The sequence below is a fragment of the Cheilinus undulatus genome, linkage group 22, assembly GCF_018320785.1.
Source record: "Cheilinus undulatus linkage group 22, ASM1832078v1, whole genome shotgun sequence".
Classification (NCBI taxonomy): domain Eukaryota; kingdom Metazoa; phylum Chordata; class Actinopteri; order Labriformes; family Labridae; genus Cheilinus; species Cheilinus undulatus.
This window is the reverse complement of record NC_054886.1, coordinates 10,042,739-10,061,846: the sequence shown is the minus strand read 5'-3', so window position 1 is coordinate 10,061,846 and position 19,108 is coordinate 10,042,739. Positions and strand designations below refer to the sequence as shown.

The 19,108-nt window shown below is 39.0% G+C and overlaps 1 protein-coding gene across 2 annotated transcripts in view; it reads left to right on the top strand.

Annotated features, from left to right (window-relative positions):
- Nucleotides 1–19,108, top strand: part of adam19a (ADAM metallopeptidase domain 19a) — a 253,726-nt gene that overhangs the window by 193,865 nt on the left and 40,753 nt on the right. For both annotated transcript variants that reach the window (XM_041779714.1, XM_041779715.1), the window contains 4 exons: nucleotides 1,879–1,963; nucleotides 11,645–11,787; nucleotides 12,178–12,355; nucleotides 18,802–18,891. In XM_041779714.1, coding sequence (XP_041635648.1) covers nucleotides 1,879–1,963; nucleotides 11,645–11,787; nucleotides 12,178–12,355; nucleotides 18,802–18,891 — 496 coding nt within the window. The remainder of the gene's footprint in view (nucleotides 1–1,878; nucleotides 1,964–11,644; nucleotides 11,788–12,177; nucleotides 12,356–18,801; nucleotides 18,892–19,108) is intronic.

Here is a 19,108-nt window from a genome sequence, read left to right as displayed (position 1 = left end):
GCACCCTCATATTCAGATTCATGCCACTATGGATTAATTGCTTTTAACTCATTCTGCCGTACTCGGTATGTATAATCATTAGTGTATCCATATGGGGTTTCTACCTATGCGCTCCCTGGAAAGCCAAAGCATGCTGCGTGACTAACCCAGGGCTAATCTTTATAGCAGAGCCTTCACCGCCAAAAACTGCATATCTATTTTGCAAAGAAATGGTCATAAACAGTATCAAACTTTCACTTAATTTTTATAGCACCTCTCTATGCAGAAGTCACTTCTTGCCCCCCATTAGGAGTTCTTCGCCATGACGTGACATCATCTGCATATAACTTCTTGTGATAATGCTGACAGCCCTAATTTTACCCCTTTGACCCCTTCATTTTATATTAACATATTTCATCAAGAGAAGGTAAATCATAACTGCACAAGAATGTCAGAAAAATCGGCTTTAAAAACCCCCATGTAGGCACGATGTACCTAGCTTATCAATAAATCTTCCAAGACTCACAGTACTCCTAGACCAAAGTCTGGCTCCTCTCCTGTAGGCTCTCTCTATTTTCATTTCAGTTTTCATGACTTTTTAAAGGATAAAACCACAGGGAAGTGAAATCTACCAGTTTATTTGTTATGCCCTGTAGTGAGAGCAGAGCAGATTCAGTGTGAGGAGAGAGAGCAGATGTTTCTGCAGATGTTTCTGCACAGACGACAAACTGCTCACGCTTTACCCTCCTATCTGTGACTGTGAATCAGCCGTGCTAATCGAGTTCACTTTAGTCTGATTTCACTCTGTGTTTGGAGTAAAAACTGTAAATTTAAACTCTGATTCAGCATCTTCAAGTACTGTATTCATATTTGATAGACAGTATGCAGGGCAGGACTGATAATCTAGCATTCAGGACATTTTCCCCGTGGGCCGACAAACTTTGGAGCCAGTTTGATTTTATCTTTGAATTTTTCATATTTTTACTGCTAATCACCATTCTTTGGAGCAGAGACAGCAACTCATCAGTAGGAAAAAAAACGCCCAGTTAGAGCCAAAAATACCAGAGCCAAATTTTCCTCCCAGTCCAGCACTGACAGTAAACTTCATATATTTTGAGCCTTGGCTTATTTTATGACAGATTTTGGGCTCCAATAGGAACAAACGGTTAAGAATTGCTCCAATATAGCTCAGTTGGTAGATATAAAGAGGCTTATAGACATCCCTGGCCCTTGTGCTGTTTGGTACATGTCTATCCCTCTCTGGATTTCCTGTCTCTCCTATCAAAATAAAGGCAAAAAGTCTGATCTAAGTGCTTATTAGACTCTTCTACCTCATTGTTAACTGAATCTTTGGTTCAGTTTTAAGCTCCTGTACCTATTTTCTGACTATACTTCTACAGTATTGATCTGTTATTTTCCACTGGTATCCACTTCAGGAGAAACTAATCAGGGAAATTATCAGACTCTCAGCCCTCCTGATGTGAACACTCAGATTCATAATCATCAAATTTGAAAGATTATTTACTCTTTATCTGTACCGATCTCCTGTCCTCTGTTGAGACAGAAACTCTCCAATGTTCACAACACATTGTGTTGTACTTTAAACTGAGCATGCTTAAGAAATATTGAATAAACTTTAGGGGAAAGATTTGCCGGATTTGTATGGAAAAATAATCCAGAAATCATTGCCATTTTCTCCGTAATGGGTTGTTTTGTCTGGTCTGATTTTTTATTTAATGCTCAGTGATTATGGGTTGTCTCGTGCCCTCATCCTCGTCTGACAGACTTCGAATCTGCTCACACACTGCTGCTACTTCTACAAACACTGCTGCCATTGTGCAGCCTTTAAGTGAGCAGGGAGGGCATTCAGGTTAACTGATTTATGTCTCCTTTGTGCAGCGGTGTGATCTTTAAGGGGACAACCATCGGGATGGCTCCGCTGGAGGGGATGTGCAGCCTGGAAAATTCTGGAGGCATCAACGTGGTACGTGGAAAACAAATTTGTCATCTTTTCTGCTTTTTTGCTGCATCATTTCTGGTCTATCCTGTCTTCTTTTCCCCCTAAATCTTCTATACGGATTAAATTCATCTTCTATTGATTGTTTTTTAATTTGTGTGAGCTGAAAATCGTACACTACAATGATTTTTTTAATGAAAAACTCTTAAATTTCATTAACTTTAGGTTGAACTTTGTGTTCAGGGCTGGAGTATGGACTTAGAGTTATTGTCTTGCAAAGTAAATATTTTTTACTGCATTAATCATTTGCTCGTTGGTCTCTTTAGGGGCTTCCTAGTTGAGCTCCATTAGTGAGGCTGCAGCTGGGTACTGCTCACCATAGCACCTTCCTATTCTCAGTGCAGACAGCTCTAGTCAAGACATCATGATATCAGATACTTACTTTTTACACTTCACGTTAGCTTTTCATGCCCTTTTACCATGGTTTAGCTAAGTGTAAATAAGTGTTATTTTCCTTCAGATTAAAGCAGGTTTTTGTCCAAAAAAGAAGTAGTGCACTTTTAATGCACAGTATGGAGCTGCCAATCAAAGAAGTAGCAAAAGTTGTCAAGCAGAGAAATGCTGCTGAGCTCTGCTGCTTATTTCTTGTTTGAAACTAAGAATTGCTAGATAAAATGAGCACTTTATACCATCTATTTACCACCTATAAACCACTGTTTTGGTTTCATGGATGAATTTCACATCACATGAGAGAAAAGCGGTTAAAAGTGGCCCTTTTGATAAACGCTAAACTCACAAAGCTTTCTGAGGTCTGCTCACTCGTTGTCAGAAGTAGCTCTCTTTGTCATCATATCAAACATGTTTAAAATGTGTGATCCAAGATCTTGGAGGCCTCTGCTAGATCATGAGCAGTATGATCCTAATTCCAAAAAAGTTGGTTCGCTGTGTTAAATGTTAATAAAAAAGGGACGCTAGGGATTGTCAAATCTCATAAACGTATATTTCCTTCACAATAGAACATAAACAACATACCAGATGTTGAAACTGAGATATTTTACCATTTCATGAAAAATATTAGCTCAATTTGAATTTGATGGCAGCAGAAGTAAAGATGGGCAGAGGTTCACCAATCTGTGAAAAAAACACATCTAAAAATTGTGGAAAAATGTCAGAAAAATGTTCCTCAATGTAAAATTGTGAAGACCATCCAGCTTGTTATCCTGGCTCAGTTCTAAAGCCTGCATCTGGTATGGGGTTGCATTAGTGCCTATGGCGTAGGCAGCTTACACATCTGGAAAGACACTATCAATGCTGACAAGTAGTTAAAGGTTTTTGAGCAACAAACGCTACCATCCAGACAATATCTCTTTCAGCAAGACAGTGCTAAACCACCTACCACATCCATCACAACAGCATGACTTCACAGTAGAAGAGTCCAGGTCTTGAAGTGGCCTGCCTGCAGTCTAGACCTATCACCAACAGAAAACATTTGGAGCATCAGAGAAGGAAACGTCCAGCAGAGAAGACCTAGCTACAATCCTACTTCAGACAAGAATGGGACAACATTCCTCAGCCATCAGCTGGTCTCCTCACTTCCCAGACTTTTAGAGACTGTTGTTAAAAGCAGAGGGGATGCTACTCAATGGTAGACATGGTCCCTTCTTTTCTGAGATGTGTTGCTGCCATCAAATTCAAAATGAGCTAACATTTTTCATGAAATGGTAAAATGTCTCAGTTTAACATCTGATATACAAATATGGCATTATGAGATTTGAAAGTCATTGACTTCTGTGTTTATTTAGCACAGTGACCCAACTTTTTTGGACCAAGGGTTGTAAAATAATCCCCCAGATACAACATACTTATGGATTACATTTAAGATTATTTAGACTGTAATTGGTTGGGATAAATCTAGAATCGAGCTGTACCCCTGATCTTTGTGGGCCTAAAAACAGCACATATTTACAGATTTCACAGAAAATGCTTCTCTATTTGATGCAGCTCTTTAGGAATTCAACCAGTAAAATGACTACTGCTAAGAAGCTAATCCCTTAGAATTAATAAAGATTTATCTCTGCTTAATGAGTTTTTATTTTCAGTTAGTATTTAAAACCTTTGAAAGAAAATAAACTCCATCCCAAATCTGTGTAGAAAGAACACTGTAATCCTCTTTAATTATTGGAAAACTGTCATAACCTGACATGAGTGAAGACAATTTCTTGGATTATTTAGAGAAAATGAGCAACATTTTCTGAATCTAAATAAGTAATGAATATTTGATGCTTTAGAGGAATGTCTCAGATTAAATTCAGGTTTTTAAATCCAGGAGGCTCTGACGGACTCATGAAGCTGCTTTTGTTGACTACTTTAATCATGTTAACTCTCAGGATGTGTTTTTTGTCACTGTGCTGTACCTTTGTCATCTTTTAAAATAAACCTGAATATTGTTTGTGAGTCTAAAACATTCTGGTGAGACTTGGATGTATTTTTAGTCATTCTGCAGCTGACAGAAGGAGTTAGCATCACTTACACTCCTCCTCCCTGAAGAGCTGCGTCTAATTCAGTCCCATTTGATGCTTCAGACTGTTTACTGTAATTTTCACTTTCATTTTTTACCTGTTCTCTGAAGAGACGGCTGCGTCACATGCTAAACAGGCAGAAACAGTCGAGGAGAAGAGGAGAATTGATTTAATTCAGGATGGAGCCTCAGCTGGAGGATGAGAAATGGACCCAGCTGAGTTAGACGCAGGTTTGATGATGAGACTGTGAGTTTCTGCTCTCAGCTCCTGTTCAGCTCACTGGTGCTCCTCTGCTTTCACATGATGGGTTTTACTTGTCATATTACACTTCCGCAGCTCCACATGGGTGCAGTTAGATGCTTAGTGTGACTGTTAAATCTTTGAAGGTTTAACTGGAGTAAGATTTAACTTCTTTAAAACATATCTGACCTGTCACAGCAGATAGACGGCATCACACCTCTGTGAGATGGGAAAAATTTCACATCCGTCTGGGAAACACCCCATTGATAGTGTTTGGGAAGGGTTGGACCTTTCAAAATAAAACTCAAAGGGTTATTCTGTCACAGTCCAATCAGGACAACATAACATGAAGTAAACTACATTTAAGCTCCAAGCTATTAGCTGAACTACATATAAGCTAAGTTCAGCATGTCACTCCAAGATTGTTCACTCTCAGTGGAGCCGGTTTGTAAATTACACTCTTACTGAAGATGGACAGGAGAAGAGCAAAAACATCTTTAACACTAAATAAAATCTAAGAACCAGTGTGGTACTTTGCTTTTCTTTAATACAGAAATGTTGTCCAGTTCTGATCAAACTGCTGCTACAGCTTATCTCTTCACCAACTGCCATTGTTTACAGGGTTGCAGTCACTTTAGCTACACCAAAGCTGTACCTCCCCCTTTCAGAGAAGGATCCAGAGACTTAAAACTCAGAAGGGGACTGCTCAGAAGGGGAGGAAAAAATGGGCAAAGTAGCGCAAAGGTGACCAAAAAAACAGTTAAAAGCAGCAAAGAGAAGAGACTAAAATAGAGGGAAAATGGGTTAAAAAGTTGCAAAAATGGGTAAAACACGACAAAAATAGGCAAAAAAGGGGGCTGGTATTGGCAAAGTAGGGCATTAGCGACAAAAATGGGTTAAATGTAGTTAAAAGAAGTGTGCGCAAGAGTGGAAAGTTGATTAAAAAGCTGAAACATAGTGGCAAAATGAGGCAAAAAGCCACGAAAATGGGTTAAAAGTGGCAAACAGGTAAAAAATGGTGGAGCAATGGAAGCAATGGGTTAAATGGGGCTAGAAAGAAGTGGCAAGAGGGGCTAAAAGCAACAAACAATGGGTTAAAAGTGGCAAACAGGGCAAAAACATCAAAAACAGTTAAAAGTGGCAAAATAGGCCGAAAGCAACAAAATCAGTGAAAAGCAGCAAAGCGATGTGGCAAAAAGAGTGGGGAAAATGGGTTAAAAAGTTGCAACAATGAACAAACCGTGGAAAAAACTGTGCTTAAAATGGAGAAATGGTGGGTTAAAATTTGCTAATTGGCAACAAAATTTGTTAGAAGTAGGTAAAAAAGTGGCAAGAGTGGAAAAAATTGAATTAAAGCTGCAAAAATGGCCAAAACATAGTCAAAATATGCTTAAAGTAGCAAAAAAGTAAACGATACCTAAAGGGGTTAAAGGTGGCAACATAGAGGAAAAAGGCGGCCTAATTGGGTGAAAATTGGCAAATAGAAATAGCAAAAGTAGCCAAAAGAGGGGGCAACAAGAGTGGATAAATGGGCAAAAAGCTTTTAAAATTGGTTAAAATTAGCAAAACAAGAAGTGGCAAAAATTGGAAACTAATGGAAACAAACTGTTAAATGTGACTAAAAAGAAGTGGCAAAATGTGCAAAAGCAGCAAAGAATGGGTTAAAGTGGCAAAAAAGATACTTGAAAACTGGGTGGAGAAAGTGGTGAATCCGGTTCAAAAGTATCACGAATAAATGATTCCAACATCAAAACCCAATAATAGCTTGAAAAACTTTTAAGCTCCAAATGAGGAAACTGTTCGCCATGATGCTAGCACTAATGCTACTCATCCATGGGACATGCATTGAGTTTGTCAGGGGGCCAGATAATTCGGTGGGTCAGCCTGTATGGATCCACCTGATGACAGACACAGAAGCTTTGCAGGTTAAATCATGATTAGGTGAACAAGAACTTAGAGTGGCCAGGAGGTGTAGATATCCTGACACTTTGCATTAACAGAAAAGCTGAAAGTTAAAAGTTACATGGTAAATGTAAACAGCTGAATTCACTGTGGCAGAAGCTTCCTCCTCTCTGCATTTAGACTTCTGACCTTAAAGGAATTCCTCCCACCACATTGGCTCATTAGATTTAACCTCAGTTTTTCTGTCAGCATTGGTGTCTGTTGGCTGCTTGTTTGCATGGAGATGCTTCGCCTAACTGGAACTTCCAGGTGGTGCAACTTTATCCAAAATCCTGCAGAAGATTGAATGCTGTTTAGGTTGACTGGTTTTTATGGTTTGTTAACATTGAAAAGTAACCAAAAAAGGTAGCTAAAATGGTGTAGACTGTGGTTGTAGTGTGGCTTTTAAAGGGTTAAACCTCCACCTTATGGCATCATTGAGGTAGTGTAACTATGGCTTCATATGTTGGTGTGCAGCAGCTGACTGAAAGGATCGATAGCTTTTCCAAGCTTGATTAGCTTCTAATAGGCTGTTAGCTCTCCTGCAGGCTGAGGTGTCTGTGGAATATAAATGTAGTGTGGTTTACCGGGCTCACTCACTCACAGGGTCGTGTTACCTCTGTGGTTTGAAGCTTGCAGCGCTAAATAGCACAAGAAGGATTTCAGAGGCGAGTATCAGCTTTTCCTGACAGCGAACACATCCCCATTTTATACAGTATGCATAATTCAGAGGAGAGCTAAGAGTGAATGACAGCTTTCAGAGGATCAAAGAGGAGCTAAATACGTCTGAATATTGTCCCCGCTCGCTGTGTGGGTCTGTGCTAGTGTGTATTTTTCGTGTGTTAGTGTTAGTGTGCTGTTGGCGTGTGTGCTCATGCAGATTTATTCCTGTGAGTTTAACTTTTTTACCTTTGAACAAGGACAGAGACGCTGCTCCTTACTCCTGCAGGAGTTTACTTCACTTTATTAAAGCCTACAAACACGTGCATTTATCTCATCCAGGATTTTCTAATCAATCAAGGTTATTGAGTCATAATTTGATGACTGATATGGTGTTGCAGTCTGAGTTAAGATTAAAAGAGGTCTTCCCACCTGAAAATAAGGCTAATGTGTTTTTTGATACATGGTTTGATTGCCCTTATCAATAGAAAGCCCCAAGATGTGGGATTGCAATTATTCTGGACAATACTGCAATTTGGGATTATAATATAATCCACAGATGATATCATGAGTCTACTCCTTTGGTTATCAATGAAAATGCAGTGAATAATGATAGTTTAGAGGAGTGTATTTTTAAGAAAATTTTGGCAATATTTTTGTTTAATTTTGTGTGTTTGGGAAATAAATTATGGAGGATTTGACTGAGAATTTGGGGAAGGGGATAATTTGAAATTTTCAAAAATGTTCATAGGAATTTAAGGGGATTTGTTTGAAAGTTTGGAGGACTTTACCAACGTTTTTGATTGAATTTCCACCAACTTTTCCAAAAGTTGCCAACTATGGCCAACTACTGTTCGGCAAAACAAAGGGGTAAAGCTACCATCATCCCCAGCTTCACACACATTCCAAGTAAGCCCACCTGGGGGCACCATTGAGCAGGAAAGAGGGTTGACACAAATCCAGTTGTGCTCTGGAGGTCCTTGCACATTACCATAACCACCTGATCGGGAAATAGGATGGAGGGGATTCTTTGATATTTTAAGGAAATTTCATAGACCTTTCAGGGAATTTATCTAGAAGTTTGCAGGAATTTGGCATTATTTTTATTTTTATTATTATTTTTTTTTAAGTTTCTTTGTGTGGTTTTTGGAACAGAAAAGTTGCAATAATTTCAAAACTTTAAGTTGAAATTTGGTTCATTCTTGGCCTTAACATGTTTTCATGGTCCACCATCAAAATACTAAGAAAAATGACTCCCCTTAATGACACAGAACCTAAACATCAGCTCTAAAACTGATCCAGATCTTTTTTTTCTGCAGAAGCAAGACCTTCAGGGGGTTTGTGGACATCATTTTTGGTCCATAAAACAACTTCCTGTTCAAAGACAGGGTTGAGATTTAAACTTATCAGCTCCTACTTATCCCAAATAAGAGGGAGAAACTAAAAATACATTCCAAACAAAGGCTCAGGTCTCAGGAGGTTAATGTCTTTGTTCTAAATTATAGTTCTTCTTTATAGTACTTCTACAAATGTCAGTAGTGGCTCTATTGTAAACTTAAAGGCCTTTCTGTGAGCATTTTAGTTAACCCTTTAATACTGCTGAATACTAAAAGAACAGGGCCTTTTGTGTGGATATGGTATTGAGCCAGACACTTTGATTGCAATTATATTATTGTGTGGCACTTCTCACAATGTCTTGCAAAGGGTCATTCTACAACGTGCTGAAAGCTGACCAATTCACGCTGCTGCAGCTAAAATATACACATGATTGATATCAGCAAAAATCCAACATCATGCACCCCTAGTATTTACTGATGAAATATATTTAAGAAATGTTAGAATAGAAGCCAAGTTTCAGAACATCAAAGTCCTTTTATAGACTACTTTATCTGCAGTGCTATGATTCTGTCTCACGCCCCATTAGGTCACAGCTTTATAAACAAATTTACAATCACCACAGGGACCACAGACTGAACCCAGGACCTTCAGGGACTCTGAAGTGGATCCATCTCTTCTTTGTTTTTCTGTATAATATTTAATTTTCTCTCTTAATTCCCTGTTATTGCCCTCTGGGATTATAATAAAGTCAAAGCCAAGCCCCAAATGAAAGCTGATGTGTTGACGGAGAGTGATTATGTATTCTGCTGGATTTGCTGAGGTCAAACAAATTATGAATGTCTGATTGTCTGTCTGTAAAAAGACGCTGTTAACAGAGGGATGATGGGATTTATACGAGACACAAGCGGGACTGCAGATGGGAAAGATGCAGACTGAATGTCTTTAATGGGTTTTTTCCTGCATATAAAATGACAGGGCGGTCACCTCTGACTTATGTCATACAGATCTCCGCCCTCGTCAGAGTCTGAGTACGGAGTCTCATGAAAAACGTCGACAGCATTTTGTGACGCCATCTTCACTTACTGCAGTTAGGGCGTCACATATACAAGGAGGTGGGACTGTGTCCTAATCAGACCTGTGATGCAGAAAGGCTCTGTCCAAACCCCAGAGGAGGAGAGGTGACAGGAGAGGATCAACAGATTCATGAATTAAACGAGACCTGAGTTACATCAGCTGCTGGTCACTGAAGCCATCTTTTTGAGCCAATCTGTCATAGCCATAAGTTTGAAAGTTCTGTCTCAAGCTAACTAGAAATCCACCTAGAAAATATAAAGAGGCGGAGCTGAGGCAGGTCTCAATCCTCCTGACAAATAACAACACGAAGGAACGGGACTGAGTGGGGGTCACCAGATGCCTTCAAAACATCTAAGAATATTTTTTAAATTACACATTTGCCACTTTAGACCAATTTTGCCATAACTTTCCCCACCAATTTTAACATATTTTTACCACTTAAAACCCATTTTGGTCAATTTTAAACCCTTTCCAACATCTTTTTCTCTGCCTGTTTTTGCTACTTCTAAACCAGTGCTTGCCATTTCTGCCCATTGTTGCCTCTGTAGACCCATTATTGCCATTATTAACCACTTTGTATGCCATTTTTTGCCAGTTTGACCCATTTCTGCTGATTTCTACCTATTTTTCTGCCCAAGTTTACCCATTTTTTTTTTTGCCAGTTTCAATCGATTCTTCTTCCCATTTCACCAAATTTGCCACCAAGTTTTGCCACTTTAAAACCATTCTGACCACTTTAATCATCGCTCTTTACCACTTTTTATGTCTGTTTTGGCCACTTCAACCCCTTTTTGACATTTTTTAAAATTTTGTTGCCACTTTTGTCTAATTCTTGCCACTACTAACCCATTTCTGCTACTTTCAAAATCCAATTTTACCACTTTTTCTACTCATTTTTTTGTTGCCATTGTTAACCCATTTTAATGCTGGGATTTACATTTTTAAGAAGGCCTATTACTACTGCACAAAAGAAAAAAAAATGTTTATTTGATAAAAGTTGTTATTATTCAGGTTAGATATAAAATAGGATATCACATTTTAACTTAACAATAGACCGTGATTTTGCTGGCATCCAAGGTCCCCCAGTTCGGCTGGGCTTCCTTTAGGGGCGTCTATGTCTGCATGGGACTATTCTTGATTGTGCATGGCTGTGGTCAATCACATTTAGGAACAGTGGGGGTCCCCAGTCTCTGGCACCTTTATTTTTGGGGGTTGGTGGCTGAAAAGGCTGAGAGCCACTGCTGTAGAAGGTGGAGTTGTTGGTGAAAGTACAATTTATTGGGGTTGGATTACGTTTTATTAATTAATTGTATACATCTGTTTCATGACATTTATAATTGCAAATACCTTTGCAATTATAAAGGTATTTTTTGTTTTATTCCTCCTTTAAGTAATGATTCAGGCAACTTTAAGGCACCGGTACCGTTTTTAAAGTATCGATTTAGCACCAAAAACCCAAACAGTACCCAACCCTACACACCGACAGGGCAGAGTGCCCTACCTTGCCATTTTTTTCTACTTTTTGCCTTTCCGTTTTTGGCACTAATTTTTTTTGCATTTTTGCCACATTTTATGAGCTTTTTGCCACTTATTGTCCATTTTTTCACTTTAACACATTTTTGCCACATTTGGTCCATTTACTACCCTTTGTTTTTTCTTTTTTCAAAATTTTTCACTTATTTTCCATCCTACAGTCTTAGCACCTGTATGCTGGATAATGGGGCTGGTAACGGGGCAGGGAACTGTGGAGTGTGGAGTGAAAGAGTACTGGAATTTCCTTTCAGGTTACACCTCTCATTTGCGTAATTTTTCACTCACTGTATGTTGGCTGGATGGTCCGTGTTCCTCTTCACATTTTTACTCATTAAACAGTCAACAGCTTAACCACTGATAACTTATTCATACCTGAAGTAAACCCCCATCTTCTCCCCCTCAGGACCACTCAGAGCTCTCCATCGGTGCTGCTGCCACAATGGCCCACGAGATCGGTCATAACTTTGGGATGAGCCACGACCACGATGGCTGCTGTGTGGAGGCCACAGCCGAGCAGGGGGGCTGCGTGATGGCTGCCGCCACTGGGTAAGCCTGGAGAGTCACATCCCTCCAGACCGACCTGCTGTTAGAATATAAATCAGGCTTTCAGGAGTTAAACAGATTAGTTTTTAATGTAGCTGTCTGAAGGACTCATCACTGGGGATTCATCATATCTCTTTGATACAGAAAGACAAGGCTTAGCAGCATTTAAATGTGATCATAGTAGAGGTTTAGTCAGCCCTTTTCATTAACTTTTTATTTCCCATGCTGCACTTTGAGTAAACTATAACAAAAACGACCTAAAAAATGACTGAAGGAAACATTTCCCCTCAGTGAAAGTCTCAAATGTTGGTCTGCAGTTGCTGGAAAGCAATAATTCATGGCATGTATTCTATTGTTCTCTCGTCTTTGTCTACTTCTTTTTGTCTCCTCCAGGCACCCGTTCCCGCGTGTCTTCAGCCGCTGTAGTAAACGTGATCTGGACAGTTACTTCCAGAAAGGAGGGGGGATGTGTCTCTACAACATGCCCAACATGAAGGACCTGGTGGGGGGCAAGAAGTGCGGCAACGGCTTTGTGGAGGAAGGAGAGGAGTGTGACTGTGGAGAGCCTGATGTAAGCACACTTCATAAAGAATTAACACCTGTATTTAAGTTACTCATTAGCTCCTTTAAACCTGATGTTTTAGTTTCTTAATGTTTGATTTCACCACAGTTACATGAAATCTGCCTTGAACTTCTTTGTGACAGCGTTAAATTGCAGTTTGATGTAACAATGAGAACAGAAACAATTGCTGGCTCTGTTTGAGATTTCAATCATATCCCACAATCCTCTGCTGCACACGGAGCTGTCAACTTGTCAGCAAGATGTAGATGTTTAAATTTTCAGTCTTTTGAGATCTCCAGGGACTTTTAACAACGTGGGCTTGGAGGTTGACAAAGGAAGTTTAAAATGAAAGAAAGAAGATGTCAAATTAAGAGCCTAGATGTGACTTTTATTCGGTTTAGCTGCGTAGGACGACGGGGGAAAATATGCAACAACCTCCCAACATCATCGAGAGAAAGCTGGAGCAGAAACTTCAGAAACAGGACGCAGATTTTTACAACAATACCACAGAAACATACTGCAGGCTAGCAAAAATATACAGCGATGGATATTTTTCAAACCATACTGCCAGTCAGAGACACCCAATACTGAACATTTTTTGTTTTTAGTAATCAAAATTTAAAGGATAACATCTACACATTGTCTGAATGGCTAGAAAATTGGCAGTATATCTTTGAGGTGTCAAATTACCATGTGTTTCAAAAGACCAAATCTCTATTATTTAAATGATCAGTGGGATCAAAGAGAACAAATACCCCGATCCTCTGTCAGATTGTAAACTGCAGGCCTTAAACTATGTCAAAATCTTACAAATACATTGGCAACATTTAAACATTGGGTAGAACTGGCCAGAGGGGAAGGAAACTATCCTTCCTCGTCAGTTCCAGCAACTTTTTCAGATATTACCAACTTATTTGTGGAAATAAAGTAAACATGACAAATTCCTAACATGCTCCTCAACAGTTGGCAAATTTCAGAAGAATAGTTGGAACTGGCAAGATCAATAAATATTGCAAGCTAGCAAAATTTGGTTGAACTGGCAAGGAGCTCCTTAACTCATCAATGGAGTGAGTTGGGAACTTTTGATGGTAACCTGTCTAAATTGCACAAATAAGTTGGCAACATTTGGAAAAGTGGATGGAACTGGCAAGGAGAGGAATAAACTCTGCAGCCAGCAAAACTTAGTTTGAACTGGAGAGGAACTCCTCAACTCACCAAAGGAGCAAGTTAGGTACTATTATTCTTAAACTGTCTAAATTGCACAAATACATAGTCAACATTTGGAAAAAGTGTGTGAAACTGGCCAGAAGGGATGGAAATTGTCATTCTTCATCAGTTCCACCCACTTTTGTCAACTTGTTTGTGCAATTTAGTTAAACATTAAAAGCTCCCAACATACTCCTGCCCAGTTAGATAGATTGGTAGATACTTTAATAATCCAGAGGGAGATTCAAGAAGCTGGCAATATTTGGAATACTGAGTGGAAATGGCACTGAAAACATTGAATGTTATAAGCTAGAAACATTTGGCTGAATTGGCCAGGAACTCCACATTATCAATTTATTTGATTGAACTGGTGAGAAGATCCTTAACTCACTATTACAGAATAAAGGCAACTTTTATTGTTCAACAGTCAAATTTGCACAACTAATTTGGCAACATTTGAAAAAATATTGGGAACTGGAAAGGAGAAGAATGAGAGTTAAAGGCTAGAAGATTTAGATTTAGCTGGTGAGGAGCTCCTCAACTCACCAGTGGAGCAAATTCGAAGCATGTATTATTTAACCATCTAAATTGCACAAATATGTTAAAAATATTTTGAAAAGGTGGTAGGAAGTTGCAAGGAGAACAGTAAATGTTGTAAGCTAGCAAAATTTGGTTGAACTGGCAAGAAGTTCCTTAGCTCACCAGTGGAGCGAGTTTTGAACTTTGTTTAGTTATCTAAATTGCAAAAACATGTTGGCAACATTTGGAAAAGTGGATGAAACTAAAAAGAGAACAATGAACATTGTAAGCCAGCAAAATTTGGTTGAACTGGCGAGGAAATCCTTAATGCACCAAAAAAGCAAGTTAGGAACATTTCTTGTTTAACTATCTAAATTGCACAAATATGTTGGCAATATTTGAAAAAGTAGGTGGAGGTGGCACAGAAAACAATAAATGTTGCAAGCTAGCAAAATTTTGTTGACATGGTGAGAAGCTCCTTAACTCACCATTAGAGAAAGTTGTAAAATGTTCAATTGCCTAAATTGCACAACTGTGTTGGCAACATTTGAAAAAGTATTTAGAACTGGAAAGGAGAAGAATTTGAGTTGAAGGCTAGAAGATTTGCAAGTTAGACTGTTTAGAAAAGTTGAGGAGCTCCTCAACTCACTAGTGGAGCAAATTGGAAGCATTTCATATTTAACTATCTAAATTGCACGAATATGTTGTGCACATTTGTTGCAGGGCAAAAATAAATATTGCAAGCGAGAAAAATTTGGTTGAACTGGCAAGGAGCACTTTAACTTACCAGTGCAGCATGTTTGTATCATTTATTTCATAACTGTGTAAATTGCACAAATACATTGGCAAAATTGGGGAAAAGTGGGTGGAAATTTCCAGGAGGAATGGAAGCTATCCTTCTTCATCAGTTCCAGCCACTTTTTCAAATGTTCTGAGCAGTTAATTTCCAGTTTTTTCAAGGGAATCAAATAAAAATCTTTAAGATGTTGGTGAATATGGCCCGTTGATCCTTCTTCTTAGTTATAACAGAAAAGTTAAACCACAAAATTAATCTGTTTATTTGCAGACTTGTAGTGAAGATTTATTTTCTGATAGGTCTTCCCAGCACAGAAGGCTCTTGGCTCAGTGATCATCTTTGTGAGCTTAAAGCCGACTTACCCATTTAAGTGGCAGCTATGCTAGTTGTTGTCTAGTGGGAGGGAAAAGTTGTTGTTACAGGTTGCATTTAATGTTTTTGAGATCATCTTTCACTTGTCCAAAATTTTCTTACACTTTTGACATGTGATTTTCCTAACACTGTGATCCATCCAGAAATTTCTAAAGACAGGTTTAAATGCTAGATGAGATGCTGTTGCTCCAACAGCCCTGATAAATAGGATAGAACACCTTAAATTTATTCATGCATGCATTTTTAAGAGCTTGGACATTCGGATACATTTTCATCCAGGGGAGTTAAATTTTCTTTGTTTTGGCATCAAAGAGAAGAGTTTCTGGTGCGTTAGGATGGATAAGAACGCTGCTCTGCAGCCGCTCCTTCAGCAGAGCTCTGACCTTTAGAAAACAAAACCAGGATCCTGAACTGGTCTCTTTTTGAGAAATGATTAATGGACAAGGTATATTCAGAATCACATTTAAAGTTGAAAAAGTGGGTTAGTTATGATGTATTTGGATGAAATAGGCACATACATGTAGAAATAGACGTTTAACACCCCCATGTAGCTGTAATGGAATGATCCTTGTTTCATAAACAGCTGTTCAGCTCTGAGACTGGTGGTCCAGTGAGGCTGTCCTGAAGGAATCTTTAAATATTCAGCTACTTTTGGTCACACCTGTTTGAAACAGAGCACTTCATTTTGAAGGGGAAAACATACATTTTTCCTGATAAATCATGGAAACACATCCTGCTCCATTTTTTTAGAGATAAGATTAAAGTGAATCAGTCACATGTCAGGATTTCTTTGGTAGTTTAATGTACATGCTGAGTAAAAATCATTCTCTAACTGTAGCTGATATTTTAGATGTTAATTCACAGGAATAAGCAGCTTTTTTCTCCTCAGGTGTTTTCTTTTGTCGTGCAGCGTCATCTCAGCCTCATCACCGATGCTCTCAGCGTCTGGTTGGTGCGACACAGCTGAGCGGATGCTGAAAGTTTTCCTCGAATCGAGATGAAGTGTTTGCGCTCAATAAACCCGGAGGTTAAGTAAACCTTCTCTGGTTCAAGCAGCAGAGCAAATTGAAAACAGAGGAAGCAAATTGGTATCTGACAGGCGCGGCGCCGCTGACGGGCTGTTTGTTATGAACCGACTCAGAGCTGAGCTGACAGCCGAGCCTGGGCTGCTGACAGGACACCTGTTCTCTGCAATGCAAATGAGACGAGCTGCACAATGCTGCTTAATGCTCCACCTTCAGTTCACTCCAGCACAGAATAAAGGATGATGCACATGAGAAACACACAGAATGAGGGGGAAATGCTTCTTTTCTACTACTACCATGTAACATGAGGCCTGCTGACCTTCACTTTTGACCCACAAACTCCAAACTCTATGCAGTAGTTTCTCAGGTCAGAGTGGACATTTATGCAAAGTTTGAGGAAAACTCCTGAAAGCATTCTTTAGATATTGTGTTTATCAGACCAGTCTGGGCGTATGTATATGTGTCTGGATGGACAACCTTGAAAGAGTAAGTCCCCGGCCCCAGGCCATGGCCAGCTTTTAGACCTGGAGTTCTAATGGGCCTACGCTGTGACTGTGAAGGTGTCAGAGATAACAGAGACTAAGTTTAGTTTTACATTTCAGTCAGCACCGTCTCACTTTAGTTCTTTGTTGCTGTTGTTGTTGTGTTCACCTGTAATCCTCCCTCGCCGTCTCTCCCCACACAATAATTGGTGTTTTTTTCCTTGAGTCGACTCCCACGTTTGTTTGGAGCGTAGTTAAAATAGGTCATAGGGCTTTGTGGCAACAGGAGACGCTGTCTTTGAGTACACAAAAGCAGCATCTGATTGTGTTTTTTTCTCCCTCCATCTGTTCCACGTCTGCTCAGATGGAGATTTGTCAGTCACAGTCGTCAGGCGCCTGTCAGCGTGGAGCTGTGTCGATGCGTTTAATGAAGCCGTGTTTGTTTTAGGAGAGAACCTTCTTTTCCTTAAAAGTGCCATTTATTTCAGGACGATGCCGAATAAAGATAGAGAGATGATGACAGACCTGATAGGAGGATCACCCCTCTATTGACAGATGATTGGACAGGCTTGTTATTTTGAGCTTTCAGGAAGTCTTGCTTCAGTTCCAGGCTGACACTTTGTTTATTTAAAGAGATTGTTACTGAAGTTCATTTTTTAGTTTATTTATATTTTCAAAATCTCCACACTTTTGGGTATTTTAACTTCCTTAGAATTGAAATATGAGGACATTACAGTCTGGCTTTCCTACAACATAGCTGAAGTTAGAGTAATGAGCTAGAAATGTTTGGAGAATTTGCTTTATATTTTCAGGAATTTTCATGCAATTTTTGGTGAATTATTTTGGAAATGTTTCATGGGTTTCATAAAAAATTTGGGTATATGTTCATATATTTAAGTTGCATCCAAAGTTTGGGGGCAAATTCACTTTTAATTTTTGTTTTTTTTTGGGGGGGGGGGGGGGGTAATTGGGAATTCTGGAAATCTGTTTGGATGTGTCAGAGAATTTGGTTGGAAATTATCAGTTTGATGGAATTTAGGGATTTGCTTAGGTGTAGTTTTGGGGGAATTTTCATGAGGAGTTGGGAAATCTGTTTGAATGTTCCTGTAATTTTGGAGAATTTGGTTTGAAACTTTTAGGTATATTTTAATGGAAATTTGAGGAAGAGTTTGCTTGAAATTTTTAAAGAATTTTTAGATATTGATGGAAATTTGGGAATTTTAGGGAGGAGTGTCCTTTGAAATTTTCATGGAATATTCATGTCAATTTCAGTAATTTTTATTGGGGATCTTATTCTTGTGATTTTCTGGAATGGCTTTTTTTATTTTTGGGAATTTGGTCAGAAATTTTAGAGAAATCAGATCACAAAAAAATTAAGGAATTTTAAGGTAAATCAGATTTTTTTTTAATTTAATTTCTTTTAAAAATTTCAGGAAGTCACTTGGAATTTTTTGGAATTGTGCAATGTTAAGGATTATGATAAAGTTTCACTCAAGCATTTAAGGAATATTTCAAGAAATTTTGATGTACTTTTTTTGACAGATCTTTTTTTTTATTTAATTTTTGGGAACCTTGTTGATTTTGGAAAATATTTTTTCCAAGAAATTGTAGACTTCCCATGGAAATTTGTTTAACCTTGTGGTCCATCATCAAAGTAAGAAATTATAGTCCCCCATCTGATTCTCAAGGACTGAAGACCCCAACAACACTCAGCCTAAACATCTGCTTTTAAACAGATCCTGGATTTTCTGTGGAAGCAGGGTTATCAGGAGATTTGTGGTCATCAAGTTTTTGGTCTAAACTATTTCCTGTTTAAAGACCAGGCTGAGCTTTTAAACTGATTAGGTCTTACTGATCCCAAATAAGAGGGAGAATCTAGAAATGTATTTAAAAAAAACCTCAGGACTCAGGAGGTTAAAGATGTAACCATGCTTTCACACCGGTTTAATGAGGTCGCTCCTGAACTAAGGGCTGTTCCCTCTTTGACCTGGTTTGTTGGCAGTGAAGCCCTACAGAACAAAACTAACAACATTCATTGTGTTTTTGTGTTTCCAGGAGTGCACCAACGACTGCTGCAATGCCAACAACTGCACGCTGAAGGAGGAGGCTCAGTGTGCTCATGGAGTTTGCTGCGAGGGCTGTAAAGTAAGAAAACACTCTCACAAACAAAGCGGAGCCTCAGGAGGGAGCAGAGTATCGCTATCTGAGCACCGTTAGTCGTCTGTCAGTCAGGATGTCAGAGTGTTGACGTACTGTACTCTCAGCGTGTCACAGCATGCCTCCTTCACATCACACTTCCGCTCTCACTGTGACACTCTCCATTATCATACAGAGCTCTGTTAACTCAAAATATACAGAGCTA